The 21,551-nt window shown below is 39.3% G+C and overlaps 1 protein-coding gene across 1 annotated transcript in view; it reads right to left on the bottom strand.

The window, feature by feature from the left end:
• Positions 1 to 6,728: 6,728 nt before the first annotated feature.
• Positions 6,729 to 21,551, bottom strand: part of PLEKHF2 (pleckstrin homology and FYVE domain containing 2) — a 34,748-nt gene continuing 19,925 nt past the window's right edge. The window contains exon 2 of the mRNA XM_034763325.1: positions 6,729 to 10,162. Within this exon, the coding sequence (XP_034619216.1) occupies positions 9,399 to 10,148 (750 nt within the window). The 5' untranslated portion in view covers positions 10,149 to 10,162 and the 3' untranslated portion in view covers positions 6,729 to 9,398. The remainder of the gene's footprint in view (positions 10,163 to 21,551) is intronic.

The following is a 21,551-nucleotide window of genomic DNA, read 5'->3' as shown; positions in this document are numbered from 1 at the left end:
TTCCCCCTCAAGATAGGGCTTTCAGCTTACAGAGATAGTGTTGTTTAAATGCAGACACCTTTAGTTAAATTCTATTTAAAACCATACAAACATATGATGTCCTCTTTCCTTCACCTTTACAGTTCCAGCAAGGGAACTAGGAATGATTTTACATCTTCTATAAGTCTCTTTATACATTATCACTTACAAGAGCTCCAAGGTTCACAATCTGAACTCAACTAGAAGTTAGAAAACATGTATTTCTTTAATATGATCTCTGAAATTTGAGATGCTGGATCTGTTCTCCCTTTGATAAATAAAATTGATTGAGAGCCTTGGAGGACAGTTGCTCCAGGCACTGGTTCCAGTTGTTTCAAGTCAACATTAAGAATATATATCAGATAAACAGCAATTGTAGCCTACTGCAAGTGAATAACAGGAAACACACAATATGAAGCGAAGAGATCTACTGCATGTACTAACTGCTAAACCAGCTTTTTAGACAGGTTGGCTCAAAGGCACAAAATTAGTAGATATTCTCCAATTTCTTTTTACAAGAGATGTCATTTACTGCTTTTGTTTCAAAATGAACCAGCTACGACCACTTTTAGAGGTGAACAAAATTCAGTATCACTGACTAGGAATACTCATGTATTTTCTAGCAAATACCTAAGCCAATAAGAGGTATTATTTCAAAAAGCATAGAGACATGAACTTTTTCAAAGTGACCCCATTTATGCTACAGAAAAGTAACATATTAGTGTGCAGAATGGATAAAAAAATCATGGCTTTTTAAATAAAATCTTGATTTTTTTTCATTTAAAAATGTGTTTTTCTTATTTAAATGATTTAGATAATGACAGAGAGTACACTTATGAAGTTTGTGGCCATACCAAGCTGGGAGCGGTTGCAAGTGCCTTGGAGGATAGGAATAAAATTCAAAATGATCTGGACAAACTGGAGAAATAGTCTGAAGTAAATAGGATGAAATTAAATAAGGACAAAAGCAAAGTATTCCACTTAAGCAGGAACAAATCGGTTTCACACATACAAAATGGGAAATGACTGTCTAGGAAGGAGTACTGCAGAAAAGGATCTGAGAGTCAGTGGTTCACAGGCTAAATGTGAGTAAACAGTGTAACACTTTGCAAAAAAAAAAAAAAAAGCAAACAACATTCTGGGATGTATTAGCAGGAGTGTTGTAAGCAAGACACGAGAAGTGTCTGATTAGGCGTTAACTGGAGTATTGTGTCCAGTTCTGGGCACATTTCAGGAAAGATGTGGACAAATTGGACATATTCCAGAGAAGAGCAACAAAAAATGATTACTGTCTAGAAAACAACCTATGAAGGAAGATTGAAAAAAATTGGGTTTGTTTAGTCTGGAGAAGAGAAGACAGAGGGGACATAACAGTTTTCAGGTACATAAAAGGTTGTTACAAGGAGGAGGGAAAAACATTCTCTTTAACCACTAAGAGCAGGACAAGAAGCAATGGTCTGAAATTGCAGCAAGGGTGGTTTATGTTGGACATTAGGAAAAACTTCTTAACTGTGAGGGTAGTTAAGCACTGGAATAAATTGCCCTGGGAGGTTGCAGAATCTCCATCATTGGAGATTTTTAATAGCAGGTTAGATAAACATGTCAGGGATGGTCTAGATCAGTGGCTCTCAACCTTTCCAGACTACTATACCCCTTTCAGGAATCTGATGTGTACCCCCAAGTTTCACCTCACTTAAAACAGACATAAAAATACAAAAGTGCCATAGCACACTACTACTGAAAAATTGTGACTCATTTTTATCATATAATTATAAAATAATCATTGGAATATAAATATTGTACTTACATTTCAGTATATAGAGTAGTATAAATAAGTCATTGTATGAAATTTTAGTTTGTACTGTCTTAACTAATACTTTTTATGTAGCCTGTTAAATCTAGATGAGTTGCTATGCCCCTTGGAAGACCTCTGTGTACCCCCAGGGGTACATGTACCCCTGGTTGAGAACCTCTAATACTTAGTCATGCCATGAGTGCATGGGACTGGACTAAATGACCTCTTCAGGTCTTTTCCAGTCCTATGATTCTATAAATTAAATACAAGTTTATTTTTAAACAATATTTAAAATTTGAAATTGACAACCTATGTTAAGGCTTAAATTTACTAAATTAAATTATATATATATATAAATGATATTTAGCAGCTCATGTTTGCTGCCAATTTTTTTTAAAAAAGTCAAACCACTGAACTCACCGGCTAAGCACCTGGAACCAGAGTTGGTTGAAGTACTAAAACAGCATTTGACAGCACTAGCCTTTTCTGCAGGTGCAGACAGATTATTATCTTAATTTCATTTTATTCAAGATGCTCAGTTCAATGACTATTTCATTCAAAGTTCAGACACCAATTGGGAGATGAAAAGCAGGAAAGCTTGTTTTCTTCTTCCAATCTATGAATAAAAACTAGGTGCGAGGATACAATCTACTAGTTCTAAAATCTCGAAGGCAGTTATTACCAGGATCAGTTCAATTCAGTAAATACTAGGGCTGCCAAGTGATTTAAAAAATTAATCATGTGATTAAAAAACTTAATCTTGATTAATCACACTGTTAAACAATAGAATGCCACTTATTAAAATATTTGTGGATGTTTTCTACATTTTCAAATATATTTTATTTCAATTACAAAGAAAAAATGTACAGTATTTTTCAATTCACCTAATACAAGTATTGTAGTGCAATCTCTTTATCATGAAAGTTTGAACTTACAAATTTAGAATTCTGTGCAAAAAACTGCACTCAAAAATAAAACAATGTAAAATTTTTGAGCCTGCAAGTCCACTCAGTCCTACTTCTTATTCAGCCAATCACTAAGACAAACTAGTTTATTTCCATTTGCAGGAGATAATGCTGACCGCTTCTTGTTTACAGTATCACCTGAAAGTGGGAACAGGTGTTTGCATGACACTATTGTAGCCGGCATTGCAAGATATTTACCTGCCAAATGCACTAAAGATTCATATGTCCGTTCATGCTACAGCCACCATTCCAGTGGACATGCGTCCATGCGCATAGGTTCTGCTCAATAACAATCCAAAGTAATGCAAATCAATGCATGTTCATTTTCATCAACTGAGTCAGATCCCACCAGCAAAAGGCTGATTTTCTTTTTTGGTGGTTCAGATTCTGTAGTTTACGCATCAGAGTGTTGCTCTTTTAAGACTTCTGAAAGCATGCATGATACTGTCACACTCAGATTTTGGAAGGCACTTCAGACTCTTAAACCTTGTGTCGGTTAGAAATCCCACACTGGTACCTTCTTTGAGTTTTTTGAAATCTACAGTGAAAGTATTCTTAAAATGAACATGTGCTGTGTCGTCATCCGAGATTGCTATAACATGAAATATATGGCAGAATGTGAGTAAAACAGAGCAGGGGACATACAGTTCTCCTCCAAGAGGTTCAGTCATAAATTTAATTAACGCATTATTTTTTAACGAGCATCACCACCATGGAAGCACGTCCTCTGGAATAGTGGAGGAAGCATGAAGGGCCATATGATTGCAATGCCAGCTACAAAGAGGCCCATACAAATGCCTCTTCTCACTTTCTGGTGATATTGTAAGTAAGAAAAGGGCAGCATTATCGCCTGTAAATGTAAACAGGCTCATTTGTCTTAGCAATTGGCTGAACAAGAAATAGGACTGCATGGACTTGTAGGCTCTGAAGTTTTACATTGTTTTGTTTTTGAGTGCAGTTATGTAACAAAAAAAATCTACATTTGTAAGTTGTACTTTCAGGACAAAGATTGCACTACAGTACTTGTATAAGGCGAATTGAAAGATACTATTTCTTTTATCATTTTTAAAGTGCAAAAATTTGTCAAAAAATAATGTACAGTAACTCCTCACTTAACGTTGTAGTTATGTTCCTGAAAAATGCAACTAAGTGAACGATGTTAAGCAAATCCAATTTCCCCATAAGAATTAATGTAAATGGGGGGAGGGGAGGTTAGGTTCCAGGGAATTTTTTTTCACCAGACAAAAGACTCATTCATATTATACACACACGGATAAGTTTTAAATAATTTAATATGGTACACAGTGACGATGATTGTGAAGCTTGATTGATGCAATGAAGTCAGAGGGTGGGATATTTCCCAGGGAATGCCTTACTGCTAAATGATGAACTAGCATTCGGCTGAGCCCTCAAGGGTTAACAAATTGTTGTTAATGTAGCCTCACACTCTACAAAGCAGCACAAATGGAGGGGGCGGGAAACAGCATGGCAGAGACACACTGTGTGTGTGTGTGTGTGTGTGTGTGTGTGTGTGTGTGTGTGTGTGAGAGAGAGAGAGAGGTGCATTGCCCCTTTAAGTATGCTGACTCCACTCTAAGTACATTGCCTTTTTAAATAGATTAGCAAGTTGAGACAACAGCTCCTGCCAGCAAGCTCCCTCCGTCCTGAGCCCTGTTGTGTCCCCACCTTGCTCTATGGAGATAGAGCAGGGTGCACAAGCAGGGGGAAGGGAGACACCCTGACATTAGCCCCTTTCTTCCCTCCCCCTTGCACAGCAAGCAGGAGTCTTGGGGAGCAGCTCCAAGGCAGAGGGCAGGAGCAGCACATGGCAATGGGGGGAGGGACAGCTGCAATTGCTAGCCTGCTGGGCAGCTGCTGCATAGGGAACTTAAGGGAGCGGGGAGCTGATAGGGGGGCTGCCAGTCCACCCTGATTCCAAGCCCCCACCAGCTAGCTCCAACGGGCTGCTCTTCCTGCAAGCAGTGAACAAAGCAGACAGCTGCCAAACGATGTTATAAGGGAACATTGCGCAACTTTAAACGAGCATGTTCTCTAATTGATCAGCAATGTAACAACAAAATGTTAACTGGGACAACTTTAAGTGAGGAGTTACTTTGATTTCAATTACAACACAGAATACAATATATATGAAAATGTAGAAAAAATCCAAAATATGTAATAAATTTCAATTGGTATTCTATTGTTTAACAGTGCAATTAAAACTGATTAATCGACAGCCTTATTAACTACACATACAGTACTTCCTTAGTTTAATAAATCAGTTTTAAATGTAAAAATATAAATATATGGAGATATACCTATCTCATAGAACTGGAAGGGACCCTGAAAGGTCATCGAGTCCAGCCCCCTGCCTTCACTAGCAGGACCAAGTACTGATTTTGCCCCAGATCCCCAAGTGGCCCCCTCAAGGATTGAACTCACAACCCTGGGTTTGGCAGGCCAATGCTCAACCCACTGAGCTATGTATTGATAAATTCTCTTCTGTACCAAGCACTTTTTTTTTTTTTTTTAAATTAAAATGACTTTTTTTGCATTTTAATTGAATTTCCATCCACAGCTTGACACAAATCATAAGTAAAAGATTAATCTAATTCTAGTAAATAAAAAACTGCATAGTTCACCACTTTCTAACACAATAAAAATATAAAAATTAAGAATCAGAATAAATGTGTGTTAAACTAGATAATTCTTAAAAAATAGGTATAGATACAGTGTTTCCTCCTGGTTAGCAAAAAAAGCAACAAGTTTAGTGTAAGTTTAACTATATTTAGTTACAAATCAACATTTTAATCATTAACAATTAACAAGAGTCAACCTTTCTTTAGGAAAATACCTAAAAAGTACAAATGCAAAATATGATTACAATCTATTTAAATCAAGGCTTCCTGATTTAAATTATTAAAATTGATTTAAACCACTGATTTAAATCAGTGCACCCTGCTACTGTTCATTTCTTGCTTAGTCTTATTTTTAAATGTGAATCTGGTTAACTACATAAATCATTTATGAATCCACATTCTGCCTATTCTGATTTGTCAATTTTGATCCCCTGTATTACTGGCTCCCCACCAATTTATTAGATTTAGCCACTTCTGAAACTGAACCTACTTGCATTTAATTTACTTAGGCAGGAAAATAAAGTATTCTATTACTGTGGCCTGGTCTACACTACAAACTTAGGTCGAAGGAAGCAGCATTAAGTGGATCTAATAACGTACCTGTCTACACTACCAAGTCCCTTCTGCCGACTTAAGTTACCTATAAAGTCGGCTTCTGTACTCCACCTCCGCGTGAGGTGTAGCGCTTGATTCAACATCCACGGGTCGACCTGGGGATAGTGTAGACCATGGGTTGACAACCTTTCAGAAGTGGTGTGCTGAATCTTCATTTATTCACTCCAATTTAAGGTTTTGCCTGCCAGTAATACATTTTAACATTTGTAGGTCTCTTTCTAGACGTTTATAACTAAACTATTGTTGTATATAAAGTAAATAAGTTTTTTAAAATGTTTAAGAAGCTTCATTTAAAATCAAATGAAATGCAGAACCACCCCCAGACCAGTGGCCAGGACCCGGGCAGCATGAGTGTCACTGAAAAAATCAGCTCGTGTGCCACCTTTGGCATGCGTGTCATAGGTTGCATACCCCTGGTATAGACACTACGTTGTGTAATTTGAATTAATTGGCCTCTAGGTGGTGTCCCACAGTGCTCCGCTGTGACTGCTCTGGAGAGCACTTTCAACTCCATTGCACAGCAGCCAGGTATACAGGAAATAGCCCACCTCTCCTGTTAAAGCCCTGGGAACTTCTGAATTTTCATTTCTTGTTTGATCAGCATAGAGAGCTCCACTACCCATGTTTACCATGCTACTGCTGTACCCTTTGTCACTCTTGAAGGCCTGTAGTTAAAGAACTACTAACACATACAGGTTTGAAGCTACACCATATATTTGTCAGTAAAACAAGTAGATTTGACCGAAAACAAGTTTACAAGTCATGTATTGAGCCCTTTGAAGAATCTGAAAGTACAAGACAATTTAAAATTTGAAACACCACAATGGAATACTACCAAAACATTTTTATGTTCCCTAAAAGCTTTCACTGTTGTACATTAGTTTCAGATGAAACAATGATTTTTCCCCTTTAGATGTCAGTTTGGTTACAGCTTCAGGAATCAGTGCAGCATAGTACAAATTTTGTTAACAGGTTGGATTCGGGTAGGTGCAAGAACATTCTGCAGAAATAACTTAAGAAATTTAAATGTTTCCTCCCAGAAAAAAAATAAAGTAAAAGTGCTGAAGATGTATGTGCAACTTACAAACATACTGGAAAGATATACAAAGGATGGAATTCTGAAACAAGACAAATGAATATTAATCTTGTATCACAGCTTAAGAAAAGAAAACTAAAGTATATCAATTATATTGTTAATCATTAGCACAGATATTTACACAGAAAGTCGCTGAATTATGTTTCTATAGAAAAACTAAGCTAATAAAATTTAGTTTCCATTTCTGAAACAGAAACATTGTTGCATAAGCACAAAGGTAAGATTTGTTGCCCGAAAATACTCTAAAAACAGAACATTTTCCCTTAGTTCTGCAAGTCACTGTTTCCTATGAATCAGAGTAGGAGCACACCGATTTATTACAACTATCCTTTTGAGCACACTCCCCTATTTATTGGTTATCAGGTAATATTAATGAGTACCCCTGTTCTGTAAGACCTAATTACAGAAAGTGTTTTCCCCCTTTCAATATTTCTTTTAAAGCAGATCAAACTTTTTACTTCCGTGCTTTTTAAAGAAAATAGCATCTCTTTGTTCAATTATAGCAAATTATGTTAATTGCACTCTTTAGCTAGTTGGATACTGAATTGAGATTTATTGCTTTACATTGTAATTTTGCTAAAAACAGTTACAATGTACAGATTGGGAGACTAGTGCAATATGCAACATTGACCGTTTATTCAATAAATACTTTTAACCCAATTATTGCCAGCCAAGGCAAACAGTGCAGAAATTGTCACTTAATAAACAAAGATCTATATATAAATTTAACATTTTTTTTTATAAAATCAGTTGCTACTATATTCCCATACAATTATTTCAGAGGTTTTTTCCACATAAAAATTGACTATTATAAAAATATAGAAATGTCAACAGGTTTAGTGTTTTACAAATTTTCACAAAGCTAACTTTTACATTTATATAGGAATATCACTCTTTTGTAAAAAAAACTTGATAAAAGTAAAGTGAACTCTGTTAGAGACATTTTCTGCACTGACCATTCTGTAACTTTGTTACAGCTTTCTTGGTCATGTGTGTGTGTATATGTGTATGTGTATATATATATATATATATATAAATAAAATGTTTAAAAGGAAATAATTTGCATTCCCCTTTTAACTTGAGGTCTGTTGTGTATAAAGAAGAGCCATTTTTACAAAGGTGTTCACAGATTGTTGGTCAGAAATTTTTCACACTAGCTTATTTAAAAATAAATTCCAATCTTCACCTAAAAATACCTCCCGCTAATGTGAAACAAACAAATTAGTGTTGTGTTGGGAAGCAATTCAGAACAATTTAATAAATTTCAGCAACAAAATGTTACTTAAACCACCAGTCAAAATTTAACAATGCAATTGTCAATTACTATTTCTGATACCTATAAAATATAAAAATGCAAGAAATCTTAAAACTATTTTGAAGAGAAATAAGATTGTATAACCATGTGGAGAAGATCAGATTAAATTTATCCACCAGAGATATTGACCCAGTAATTTGATGCATGCGAGTGAGCCTCTACAACTTTTGTGGAAGCCTACTCAAGTTTGTGGGAATCTGCACGTGTACTGGGACTGCCCTCACAGATTAGGTTACATGATTGGGGCCATAGTCACTCACTGCATTGGTGTGAATACAATGTGCTTTCCAAAACCTTATTTTACCACAGCAATTATTTTCAATAGCACCATCAATTTCTCAGATATCTGTGCCATGCAAATCCAGATAGTATGCAACAGGTTTGTTTCTTCCTGAAACACCACAGTCATTACAAGGCACTGCTTGTCATAAATAAATGCAAAACAATTTCCCCCCCCAAATTAGTGACATTTAAAGTATGAATATATGTTTCAAAATGTCAATTCAATTTATCATTACATAACATGGTTAGAAAAAGCTAAACATTTGATGGAATTAACCAAAATATATTTATCATAGTTTCATGCATGTTTATTATTTTACCATATAAAAAAACAGAAATGATAAAGTATCACTATCAAATAATGTAGCATGGTTGTTAAATAAAGAAAGCTACGCTGAATTTTCCAATCTTCAACAAAAAGTCTACTCTAGACATAACTCAAGTATAAGAAGTTGGAAAATTATCTGATATATTTGCAACAGTTTATCCCTGCAGAAGAGTGAAAAGCCTATTGTCTAGAGCATTCGTATTGAGGCACATTGTAGTTGAAGATACTCAGGCAAATTTTATGGCTAGAATAGAATTTCAGAGGCGTCTGGCTACAGGTTTCCCCAAAAGCAGCTCTTTATAGTTCAAAACACCAATTGCAACGCCTGAAAACAATATTTGGTCCTTAATCACTGCTATCATCATCGTCGTCATCATCGGATACATCATTTAAAGGGGACTTAGGTGACTGGCTGTAAGAGTCTGATCTAGTGGGCTGACAAGTAGTCATCTCCCCAGTAGAAAGAAGATCATAACAGAAGTCACAAATCCGCACAGGCTTGGAGGACTGACTGGGAAGAAGAAACCTCTTTTCAGAACAGGGTCCGCATACAACAAAGCCACATTTGCGACAGTGGTGACGACGATTGACAGGTGTAAATTTTGCTTTCTGACAACGCATACAAACAGTAGCCTCTGAGTCAGGTACCCAGACAGCTGCATGTTCATTACTGGGAGTCTTCCCACTTTTGGAAAGCAAATCAGAAACACATTTATTTATGTGGCTCATCCATTCAGACTTCTCTGTGGCAGTGGCAGCATAAACTGCAAAAGATTTTGTAGGTGTCTTGATAAGCCACCCATTCCGTAGGTCCCCTTCATCTTGGATGGAATCAATAGTGACATTTTCCAGTGGAATTATGTGCTGTTTATTGTATTTTTTCTTCTGGATAACAATGTTGCCATAGACAAGAATATCATTGAATAAGAAAAACTGTCTTGCTTTAGGTTTCTTCCTACACAGCTTTGTTAACACTCCTTCTCCAATCAGAACACGACCAGGAATAGTCAAAGGTTGACCTGCTGCTCCAAAACAGTTTTCCACTATACTTATTCGTCTAGTATTTGCTTCACTGTTTGCCAAGCGATCCACCATCTTTTACAGGTATCCTAAAACAAAAATTAATATTTTGTTAGAATAAGACTGATTCACAAAAGCATTCTATAGTCAAATAATTTAGTAAAACAAATTACTTGAAACAGCTAACAAGACTGATGGCTCCGGGCACTGCTAACTGATAGCACTTTTGTATTCAATTCCTGCTCAGGTCAGTAACAATTAAAAAAGTTTCCATCAATGGATGCCTTTTTAGTAGGCTATTTGAAAGAAAGTTGATCTGTCTAGTTCCCAGTGGACAGGTGTCCACATCACAGAAACCACCACCATAAACGACACCAATAGCAACCTTGTTGATAATACTCAGAGACAGGGTAGGAGATTGAATGACCCTCCTTATCCCTAGAGGTGGTCCCTTCTCCAGGTACAGATAAATGCCCATTGGTAGACCAGCATAGAAAGACTTGCACAGCCACTGCTGAGCTGTACCTGTTCTCTAGACTATATTTCTGAATGTCTGACACTATTTGCAAGCTCTAACATTCACAAGTTTGACACAACTGATGGTTTGTTTAGAAATTGAGTTAACACCAACAGGAACATCACAGGACACACTAGCATAAATATTGTTAATACAGCTAGCCATTACCTTAATTCTTAAGTGTATCTAGTATTGTTATATGTATAGTATATAAATGTATATAGTATCTTACACACACACGTATAAATAAATAAAAATATTGCTAAGTTGCATTGTACATACATTTCAGTCATGGGCTGAAAATTCTACACCTGCCTATTCCTCACTGAAGTTTTTCTTGGTGAGGATAGGTTTCTAAACAATCATCAATTTCCACAGAATTGAAGTGCTCAAAAAAGTTTCTAGCCTTTATGGTTGCACAGATACAGTAGTCTTTCAAATATGAACAAAAAGAAAACTGTTGCAAAAGTGTTTTCATGCATCTGCAGATAGTTTTTCACTGCATCTTCTGTTGTTCAGAGCCTTGCCGACAGGCAGAAAAAAGGAAGTGAAGGTTGATTAGTTTCATAGCTGCTATTCAGAACCTTAAGGTCAACAGTAAACTTTCAAGAATTGTGTCTTTTTGCTGATGCTTGGGAAAGATCTGAACAAAAGCAAGTATTGGTGTTCTATACAGAGAAGACCTACCTCCTCAAAACAGGTGGAGAGTGGAGACCTGTTTTCCTCCCAACTTTCATCACAACAAAGAGGCACTGAAAGGGGAGAACATAAAGCCCCTCTTCTCTTTCAGCTGCTAAAAGGTGGTTGGGTAGAAGTTTATGGACACCTAAGCCAGAGATTAATATAAAAAACAGAGCCCCACTTCCCTAAACTGGGCTCAAAGACAGTATACCAGCAGAAATCTTAGCTTCTGTGGGCTGGGCTTTTCACCAGAGTACTGCCCCTGGTTCTCACTGGTGGGAGGCCTCATACAACAGCCACAAGCTCCAGAGGAAGCCAATAAATAAAAGGTACATGACAAGAGAGGTTTCTTGGGTTTTGTTTACATTTATCACAGGCTTTTATAAACCCTCAGTGACCCCTTTATGAGGTTTAAATACTGCAGTAACTGCTCTTATGGCATCTCTGGGCTAGTCTATACTAGAAGCGCTACAGGTGAAGATGTTCTCTGCCCACAGGAGAGAGCTCTTCTGTCAGCATAATAAAACCACCTTCCTGAGAGGCAGTAGCTATGTCAATGGTAGCAGCTCTCCCACCCACATAGTGCTGGCCACACCAGCACTTAGGCTGATGTAACTTGCGTCGCTCCGGGGATGACTTATTCACACCCCTGAACGACGCAAGTTATACCGACTAACCTGTAGTGTAAACTACGATTCCACCATATCTCACATTATTTTGTGCCCATAAATGCCTGAGACATTAAAATGAAATATTTCAGTACCTGTTTAATTCTTCACTTTCTTTTGTTTATTCAAGTTTACCCAAATAGGACAATTTGGGGTTTTAGTCATATTCAAGGAATCCAAACATACTGCTTGAATTACTATGGCATGCACCCATACTCCAAAGACAATTCTTGTTCAGTATTAAGTTCCACCTACAGTTATTAATTTTAACCACACCTCCCAGATATATGTGCCACTGAGGTGTCCTAAACCCAAGCAGTAAGTACACCTCTAACTATCACAAAAACAATTAAAAATGTAAGTAGTGTTTCAAACTAAGTGATCAGCTTCACAACTGCCAGCATGAAGATCATTTACTTTCTGGAGAAGTACTAGCAACAATAAGTAATAGGATTGCTTGCTGCCTGACTATACCTTGCTTGCTGCCTGACTATACCCTGCCTGGGGATGTGATGCAAATGAGGTTTGGCACCAATAAGTCTTATGATTGTTAGCTGCTGTCTGAGGATCAAAATCACCAGTCCAGATTGTTGACTATTGAAGAACAGGATAAATTTCTTGTTCGTGTAACAGTTAGTTGTGTAACCACTCTTGCTTAATGGTACACTTGTAATAAGCAACCTTTTGTGAATGATTAGATGCCAAAGCTGAGGCATGTTCATTCCAGCAGCCATTTATAATTAAATTTACAAAGCAACAGAAGTTAGTCACAGATTTGGTCCAAAGGGTATCTATCGAGTTCACAGGCGAACATTACTAAAGCATACAGTCAACTGGGCACAGAATAAGCTGTGAAAATGTATAGAACAAAACTTGTTCTTCTATAAATTTCATAGTTTGTGCCCAGGTGGCTGGCTGCATGCTTTAACTAACCCACTGAAGAACAGCATAGCTTCACTGATCCAGTTCACAAGGAGTTAAGCAGACCTGTAAAAAGTACTTTGTTCAGCAAATTTTTTTGGTAAAAGTTTAATAGGATAGCTTCTCAAAGTGAGAAGAAGAGTAAATTCTAACCAGGGTAATTAAAGATAAAAGACAGTTTAAGATGTATGGGTTCCAGAACATGGGTTTTAGTGACTCCACCTATAACTTGTTATTAAGCCACAAGTTACTGGGCTCAGTGCAGGAAGTTCTATGGCCTGTGTTATGCAGGGCAGGAGACTAGGTCTGGTGCCGCTTTGAGTTGGCATGTCCTGGTTTGTGGGGAGCAGCTTGCTTCTCAGGAGCTGGCTCAAACAACTCTCCACCTCTCTAAGAAGTGGGAGGGCTCGAGAAAGTCTCCAAGCTCATTCCAACTCAAAGTGGCCCCAGACCATGCCATAATGACAGATGCAAAACCTGCAGACATATCTCCACTGCTACAATAATCAACACCCCCACAACACATCTTTCAAGATCCGTGGGCCCTACACATGTGGTGTACCTCATCCAGTGCACTAAAGGCCCCAACAACAACTAAGGGCATATCTTCACTAGCAACATTAAAGCGGTGCCACGGCAGCGCTTTAATGTGGCTGTGTAGTTGCAGCACCAGCACTGGGAGAGAGCTCTCCCAGCACTATAAACAAAACCAAACACCTCCATGAGGGGAGTGGCTCCCAGCGCTGTAGCACTATCTACACTGCCATGTTCCAGCGCTGAAAGTTGCAGCTCTCATAGGGGTGTTTTTTCATACCCCTGAGCGAGAGAGAGTTGCAGTGCTGTAAAGTGGCAGTGCAGACAAGTCCTTAGTGGGTGAAACCAAAACAATCACTACACTCTTGATTGAATTTACATAGGAAAATTATCAGAGACAAACACACCACATCACCTGTGGGTGAACACTTCACAGAGCCATCACTCTATATCTGGCCTATCAGTCCTCATCCTCAAAGAAAACCTGCACAACACTTTCAAAACCCTGAAAGCTTAAATCATACTCTGATAGACACTCCCTCTTTTTGTCTGATGACTGCAGAGATGTTAACGAGCCACTCTACCTTGAATGGTCTCTTACAATGTGCGCTAACTACTTATGCTAAACAATTTTTTCCACCTTGCATTTTGCAGTGACATGTAACCAATTTCTGCAGGCTTTAAGAACTCATTCAAAACATTTCTAACCTTTACCGTCAAGAATTTTCCAAACACGAAGCAATGTAGGGGTTTTTTTCCTGAAACTACAAACATCCATCTTCAGTGCCTCTGATACTGCTAAGAGCTTTCACAGGCAGAAGCAGACTGAAAACAAGACAGTGGTTTCTTGAAGCCTTCCAGATACAACCTATTGGGCTTGTCGATAGATAAGAAGTATATCATATTAAACCATGATCTTGAGCAGTCTTGAGAATTAATAACGTTAAAAACAATTTAGCATTCAGTTATGTTAAACATGATGACCCCCATTTACACCAAATGCTAAGCAGTGTTTAAATGTTGTGTCAGTTTCTAAATGCTGTCCAGGTCATGCTCTAACTTGATGCAATTTCTCTGTAAGTTTACAGGTGCAAGCCAACTTAACATAACCAGTTAATAACAGATATAAAAAAAAATGTCCACAAACGACAGTCACTGGTTTAAATAAGATGATTTAAGTTAAACCAGTGCAACCTCCAGCTTTAGATAATACCAAAGTCAGATAAAGAGACCCCAAAGTTAACACCCCACAAGTGAGACAAAGGGAAACAAAACACTTACAAGCCTCCTGCAGGGAGGCAGAGTTCCCAGTGGGAGCAGAGACTTCATATTCTGTTGCTATGCTTCCCTCCATGCAGCTCCAGCCCGGGGGGGGGGGGGCGCGGAGGAGGAGGAGGAGAAGGGCAGGAATGTTGGGGGCCGAAAGGAATGGCTGGCACGTGCTGCATTCCAGCTATTCCCAACATTACAGCTGGTTGCTATTTCTCAACTTCTCTTTAGCGCCCTCTCCTGGATTGTCCCAAATGGCTCTGTGAGGGTGGGGAGCCATCCTGTGTTCCCACAAGACCTATCCTACCCACCATGAGGCTTCCACAGCCCAGCAGGGAAGCAGGCATTCAAAGGACAGTTCTTGCCTCTGCAATTGCAGAGAAGGCCAACAGGGAGCTGCTCAGAACACTCCTGGCTCACGCCAGGCAACATAACAAATGAAATTCAATATAAATAAATGCAAAGTAATGCACATTGGAGGTAAAATTTTATCATCTTACAGTATTATAAATTAACTATGACCTCAGGAAAGGGACAGAGGCATCATAGAACCAAGCTCAATGAAGAGCTCTGCTCTGTGCAACTGTGGTTAAAAAAATAAAAAAAAGTCAGTTGCACAGAGAATGGGATGATGAATAATACAGAGAAGGCTGTTATATAAGTCAATGGTGTGGTCTCATCTGGAATCCTATGTGCAATACTGCTCACTCTGTCTCAAAAAAAGGATATTGCAGAACTACCAGGGGTTCAAAGAAGGGTGACAAAAATGATGGAAGGCAAGGAAAAAAGCAAGACCGAAAAGATCGGAATGTTACTTTGGAAGGGACATGTAGATATGATAAAAGTATATACCATTCATTATTTTATATAGAGAAGGTTCTCCCCATTTCAAACACAAAAATAAGGATATATTCAATTAAATTAAAAGGCAGGAAATTAAAAACCAATAAAAGGAAATACTTTTTCATACAATGCATAATAAAACTCTAATTCGCTGCCACAAGAAGCTGTTGAGGCCAAAAACTTTGCAAGATTAAAAAGGGATTGGATAATTTTATAGCTATCAAGAATATCCATAAAAGTCATAATAAAAGGGTTGCATAAAAGACATTAAACCTTATGCTTCAGGCCTTAGGCCAATCTCCAACTGTGAAAGAACAGGATCAGACCTGATGTGCAGTACAGATTATCCCATATCTACCTACTCTGGGGTTCTTACACCTTCCTTTTAAGCATCTGAAGTTGGCCACTGTAGGAGACAGAATGTTAGACTAGATGGACCTGGTCTCTGATCGAGGATGGAAAGTCCTATGTTCTTGGGTATGCAGGGGAAGTAGCGGGAGACAGTTGGACATGGTACCACCAACTTCTCCCCATAGCAACAGGGTTGATTAAAATACTTCAGTTTAAAATTTGCAGGTCATATCCTTTCATAATCAAATTTTATTAAAGTCCCGGTGGAGGGCCAAAATGCTGATCCTCAAGCGTAACAGGCTAAATGGCCGTTTAAATATCTTGTGTATGAACTTGGTTTGTAATTCTTTATTTCATGCTCCAATGCTTGTGATTCTTCATCTTTAATTCAACTGATCTACATTTGCAACTTTAATTAAAGTTTTTCGTGGGAATTCAAACAAGAGGCTACGTATACCAAAACAAAAAGCAAGTTTGTCTGAAGGATCAGTTGACAAGTGATACTAAATGCACAAGACATAAATCAAGATAAACAAGAGTACTAGTGTGTTAGCCAGCACATTATACAAAAAATGGCTCCATCTCCTGAATATAACAGATTTAAAGGCAGAAGTTCTGTAGCTGTGAAAGTCGAGGAACATTTTGAATCTTGACATACTGTGTTTATCATAGCCCAAACCAATTCTGATCTTACACAGTAACCTGAGCCATTGCAGCATTTCACTATATTCTTACCTTGGTGCAATAATGTTGCTCTTGAACAATATACTGTAAATTACCCCTTCAACAGGAAAAAAACAACTGGGCTATGTATTTTAAATCTCTTTAGAAAATGCTCCAAGTCATTCAGACTTATGGATCTATTTTTATTTTACAAAATGACTGGCCACAAATTCTGCATAATTCAAACCTCCTCTCTTGCTCCTAACCCATATGGTAACAATTACTGAACACAAATGCAATCAACCCACATTTTGCTATGCATCCATTCTTGAACACTCCTGTGAAACAAGTACTACATATTAGCACTAGCTGAATTCACTGTACATGATTACTCCTGGGGGAATTATGTGCCACTGCATATGCAGAGAACTTATGTCCCCCACAGATTTCTTTGCTTCCACCCCAGAAAAAATGACTTTCTGACAAGGAAGCAAAGGCAAGCAACAAGAGTGATCATGCGACCCTCCCCAGCAGTAGTATCGGGTGCCCAGGACAGCTGGCAGAGAGGTAAATCATTGTGGGGCAGAACCCAGAACCCTCTCTGACGAGTCCCACTCCACCTGCACCACCCCGCCAGATCCCCAAACTACTAAACCCCAACCAGCTGCACCTGGATCCCCACACCCCCAGAATCTGGACCTCACCACTGAGCTCCCCACACCCAGACAACCCCGCCAAGCTCTATCCCCTCCCCAGAGTCCAACCACCTTCACCTGAACCCCCCTGCAGAGTCCTATTATCATGCACCCAGAACCCTCCCGACAAGCCCCTGTGCATCCAAGTCCCCCACTGAGCTGCCCACACCCAGATTGTCCCACAGAGAACCCTCTCAACCCACATATGGATCTCCCCACACTAAGCCTCTCCACACTTGGATCCTGCCTTGCTGAGCCCACCTGGCAGGGAGGGCAGAACCCTAGGGTGTTTCTGGGGCAGGCCCGGTCCCTGCGCTCTGTCATGATTGGGTGCAGCCTCAGGTTCAGCCTCACCCTTGAGTCCATGTCCTGGAGGTGGAGGGAGCTGCACAGTGAACTCCCACCTCTGTGCAGCCAGTGGCCTGTGCTCCCCAGTGCCATGCTGGAGCCTCCACATTTATTTGACAAATACAATTTGCAAAATTTTGTAGAATGTCCTCGGGAGTAACACAATGAGACAATAACACTGATTTTATTTGATGCTCCTTGAGTGCATTAAGTTAATTACCTCCTCCCTACAGCCCTTTTGGTATTTCAGCCTTATTGAAGAATGTAAAATACATAAATTATTAACACAGAGTGCAAAAATACTTTATCAGAGCTTCACACCTTTTAAGACCATTTCTAATTGAAGATTCTGAGCAAAGGCTTCATTTTATTGAGGTTACTTGTATTAATTATCATGACTTCTTTAAGTTAGTATCTTGCTGTAATATGTAAATTTCATTACATTAAACACTACACAACAAGCTGCACTTATGATTAAAGCAATTCCCCCCCACTTTACACACTTTAGTATTTCATACAGAAATTTTAGTTCAATAACTGGACTCCGAACCTTTGCTGCTTTTGTGCCACAAAATAGCTTTGATTGCTACTATATACTAGAACTAAGTATTTTAATTTCACCATCTCAACATCCCAAAAGGTTAAAACCAGCCAAATAAACAAGCAACAAATATCGTCAATATAGTTCATGTTCATCCTTAAGTCTACATTTAAATAAGAAATTGAAGCTTAATTCTGTCAAGCAAGAGTGAAAAACAAATAGCAGAAAACCCAGGCTTGTCTCTCTATTGATCTATATAGCATCCTGCTGTTTAACTTCTGGTTTTAGCCTTAACTCTAACTTGCTGATAATAGTCACGATGGCCATATCTACATTAGCATTTCATAAAGCCTCCTACCACTACATTACCGTCTTTGCCGCTCTCTAGGAGCCATACCCAGGCTATATCCACAATTAACAGTTGGGGTGGAGGGAATGAGAAAGAACAAGGATATTGTACCTGACAATTGAAGTTGCACACAGCTCTGCATAGAGCATTTCTTCATCTTGGCCACAATATACTGGGAGTCATGAATGGAGTAACAAAAGGCAAAGAGATTTAATTTGAGTATATTGCCAATTCTCCAATTCCTCCTTACTTCCTGCCCTGGACAAGGAAAACTCTTCCTATTCTATTTCAGGGCCCTTCCACAAGCTATCCAGTGCTCTCTATTTATATCCCTGCTTTAATGAGCTCCTGACCACCCCTATTTTGATTGCCTTAGTGTACGAGTTAATTGTAATGAAAACACATTATCCGCACTCAAATTAACTCCTCTGAGTTAGCCTAGCTCAAGCAAGAATGGCCATACTGCAAAACACTCCAGCTACACACAGCGGTGTTACTGCACAAGTTTACCATCATACTCACATTAAGGGTTTGTATGTGAGGATGGGACTCAAGTTAACTGAAACGACAGGATTACTTTTTTCCTACTGGGAGAAAAACCTGAAGTTGCCACCTCTGTGACTTATTTCCAATCACCCTCCCCCCCAAAAAAATCTTGCAACATGGTGATCCTTCTCTAAGTAAGGAGGACTCAACAAGTCTCCTGAAGCACATTAACACTGTCGTACATATGCCAAAATTTGGTCTCAAGGAACTTTTAGGAACCTAGAAAACTTGGGACCCAAACGACCTCACTGTTTAGGCACCATATAAGCAATACTTTGATCCCATGTGTTTCTTCGTATAACTGGGTCCACAAAAGAATCAAAATAAGTTCATGGAGCATAGGTCCCTGAATGGCTATTAGCCAAGACGCTCAGGGACACTACCCCATGCTCCGAGGATCCCTAGCCTCTGACTGCCAGAAGCTGGGAGTGGATGACAGGGGATGGATCACTCAATAACTGCCCTGTTCTTTTCATTCCCTCCAAAGCACTTGGCATTGACCACTGTCAGAAGACAGGATACTGGGATAGATGCTGCGTTCCCTCTAAGCTGTGCAGTTGGGCGGCCGCCCAGGAGCGATTCAAGGGCCGCGCACTTCATTAGCAGAACTGCGAACATCTGGCAGCATGTGTTCATGTGTCCCTCCCCCCCGCTGCTTTGCAGCCATGTTGTTTCTGCCCTCTGCCTTGGAGCCCAGGGCCAGCTGTTCCTGGGACCCTCCTGCTGGCTGTGCAGAGTGGGGGAGAGAGAAGAGGGTGCTGATGTCAGGGTGTTCCCCTCCCCCTCTGTATCCTATCTCTGCAGAGCAGGGAAGGGGGGGACAGGGCTCAAGAGCAGGAGAGCTGCAATGGTCTGAAGTCTGAATGAGCCTTCTGAGCCCTCCCATGGCAAGTGAAAGTGCCTTAAAGAGACAGCGCACAGCATCTCTCAGAGACTTCCCCAGCAGCCAGCACACACACAGTCTCGGTCTCTCTCTCACGCACACACCATCCCAACACATACTATTATTTTTGTTATTGTTACTTCTTGGTACTTCCTGCAATGCACATATATTCTCTGTAATTTTATTCTTTCTAAGTGTGTTATTTTAGTTTTTTAACTGGTCTATACATTTCATAATTTTTATTTCTTTTATGCTTAAATTTAATTCTTTGAGTACTGAGTTCTAAAATGCCTAACCTGTCCTAGTTGGAGTAATTATCCCTGGGGTAACTTTAAAAAAAAAAAAAACATTAAAACTAGGTTTTTTGTTTCTACTAGTGGTGCACATCCACACATTACTTCGGTGCACATAAAATTTATTCCGTACATGGATGGAAAAAATTAGAGGGAACATCGGCTAGATGGACCATTGATCTGACCCAGTATGGTCGTGCTTATGTTCTACCCTAACTCAGACTGGGGAGAGCAGAAAGAGACCAAAAAAAGAGGAACTTCTCTTAAGATGAGCGACACCAAAACATTTTATCAAACTCACACTGTGAAAATATTCCAACAACAGCTTTCAGGTAACACACCAAGTTTACCATAAACTTGGCAGCCTGCCACTGTAGTCATTTAAAGCTTGCGCAATGTACCAAAAGTAATTCGCTAGAAAAGGAGAGGGAAGGGGACAATAAAGAAAAATCTTGTTACACAGCAGAAACCCTGTCATCCAAAACTCAACTGCTTGGCCCTCCCTTTCCAACCAAGAACCAGCTGACTTCCTGTTCTGACTCTCAATTACCCAAATGTATTTGATGCTGCCCGAGAAGTTCAGATAATGGGAATTTTACTGTTTTACTTTAAGAGTGCTATATTAGAAAGAAATGCTGCTGCAATGCAACAGTAACTGTAAAACTAAACTAAGAGCAAACTAAGCACGCATACAACTAATTTTTAGAAGTGAGTGAGGTTAGTGCTTAAGAAAGATACCAGCTTGACAGCAGTTGTGCCTGAAATCCTTTATTTCTCTACTAAACAGGTACAGGAATGGCAGACTCAGAACTACCAAACTGACCTTACTGCCTCAATCTTGATGTAGAAAGCCACCTATAAGGATGTGTCTACACTATGGACTTTACAGCAGCACTGCTGTACCGCTACAGCTGTGCCGCTGTAAGCTCTCCCATCTACCATTCTCCTGCTGGCATAATTATGCCACCCCCAATGAGTAGCATTAGCTATGCCAACAGGAGAGCCTCCCCTGCTGACATAATGCTGTCCACAGTCTCTTTTGTCAGTGAAACTTAGGTCGGTCAGGGGGCATATTTTTTCAAGTTTTCAGTGTGCTGCAGGTCTTTTTATTGATAATGCAAAAGCATACTATAGAAGCTATCTGGGGAAATGGTTTTATCAAATGATTAAGGAACAGATGGGGGATAAGCCTTCTAGAGGGTGAGGTGGGGTTTTTTTTTTGTTTGTTTTTTTTCCTTTGCGCATGATGTAGTTGAAGCTTCTGACAGTGGGGTAAGAAACAAAGCTAGTCTTTCCCTCCCCTTCTTAGGCAAAGGTTGAGAAGACTATGTTTGGAAGGAGCAAATCTTGACAGGGGGTATGTCTTCACTTACCGG

Source organism: Trachemys scripta, chromosome 2 (assembly GCF_013100865.1).
Source record: "Trachemys scripta elegans isolate TJP31775 chromosome 2, CAS_Tse_1.0, whole genome shotgun sequence".
NCBI classification, from domain to species: Eukaryota; Metazoa; Chordata; order Testudines; family Emydidae; genus Trachemys; species Trachemys scripta.
This window is presented reverse-complemented; position numbering and strand designations above follow the sequence as displayed.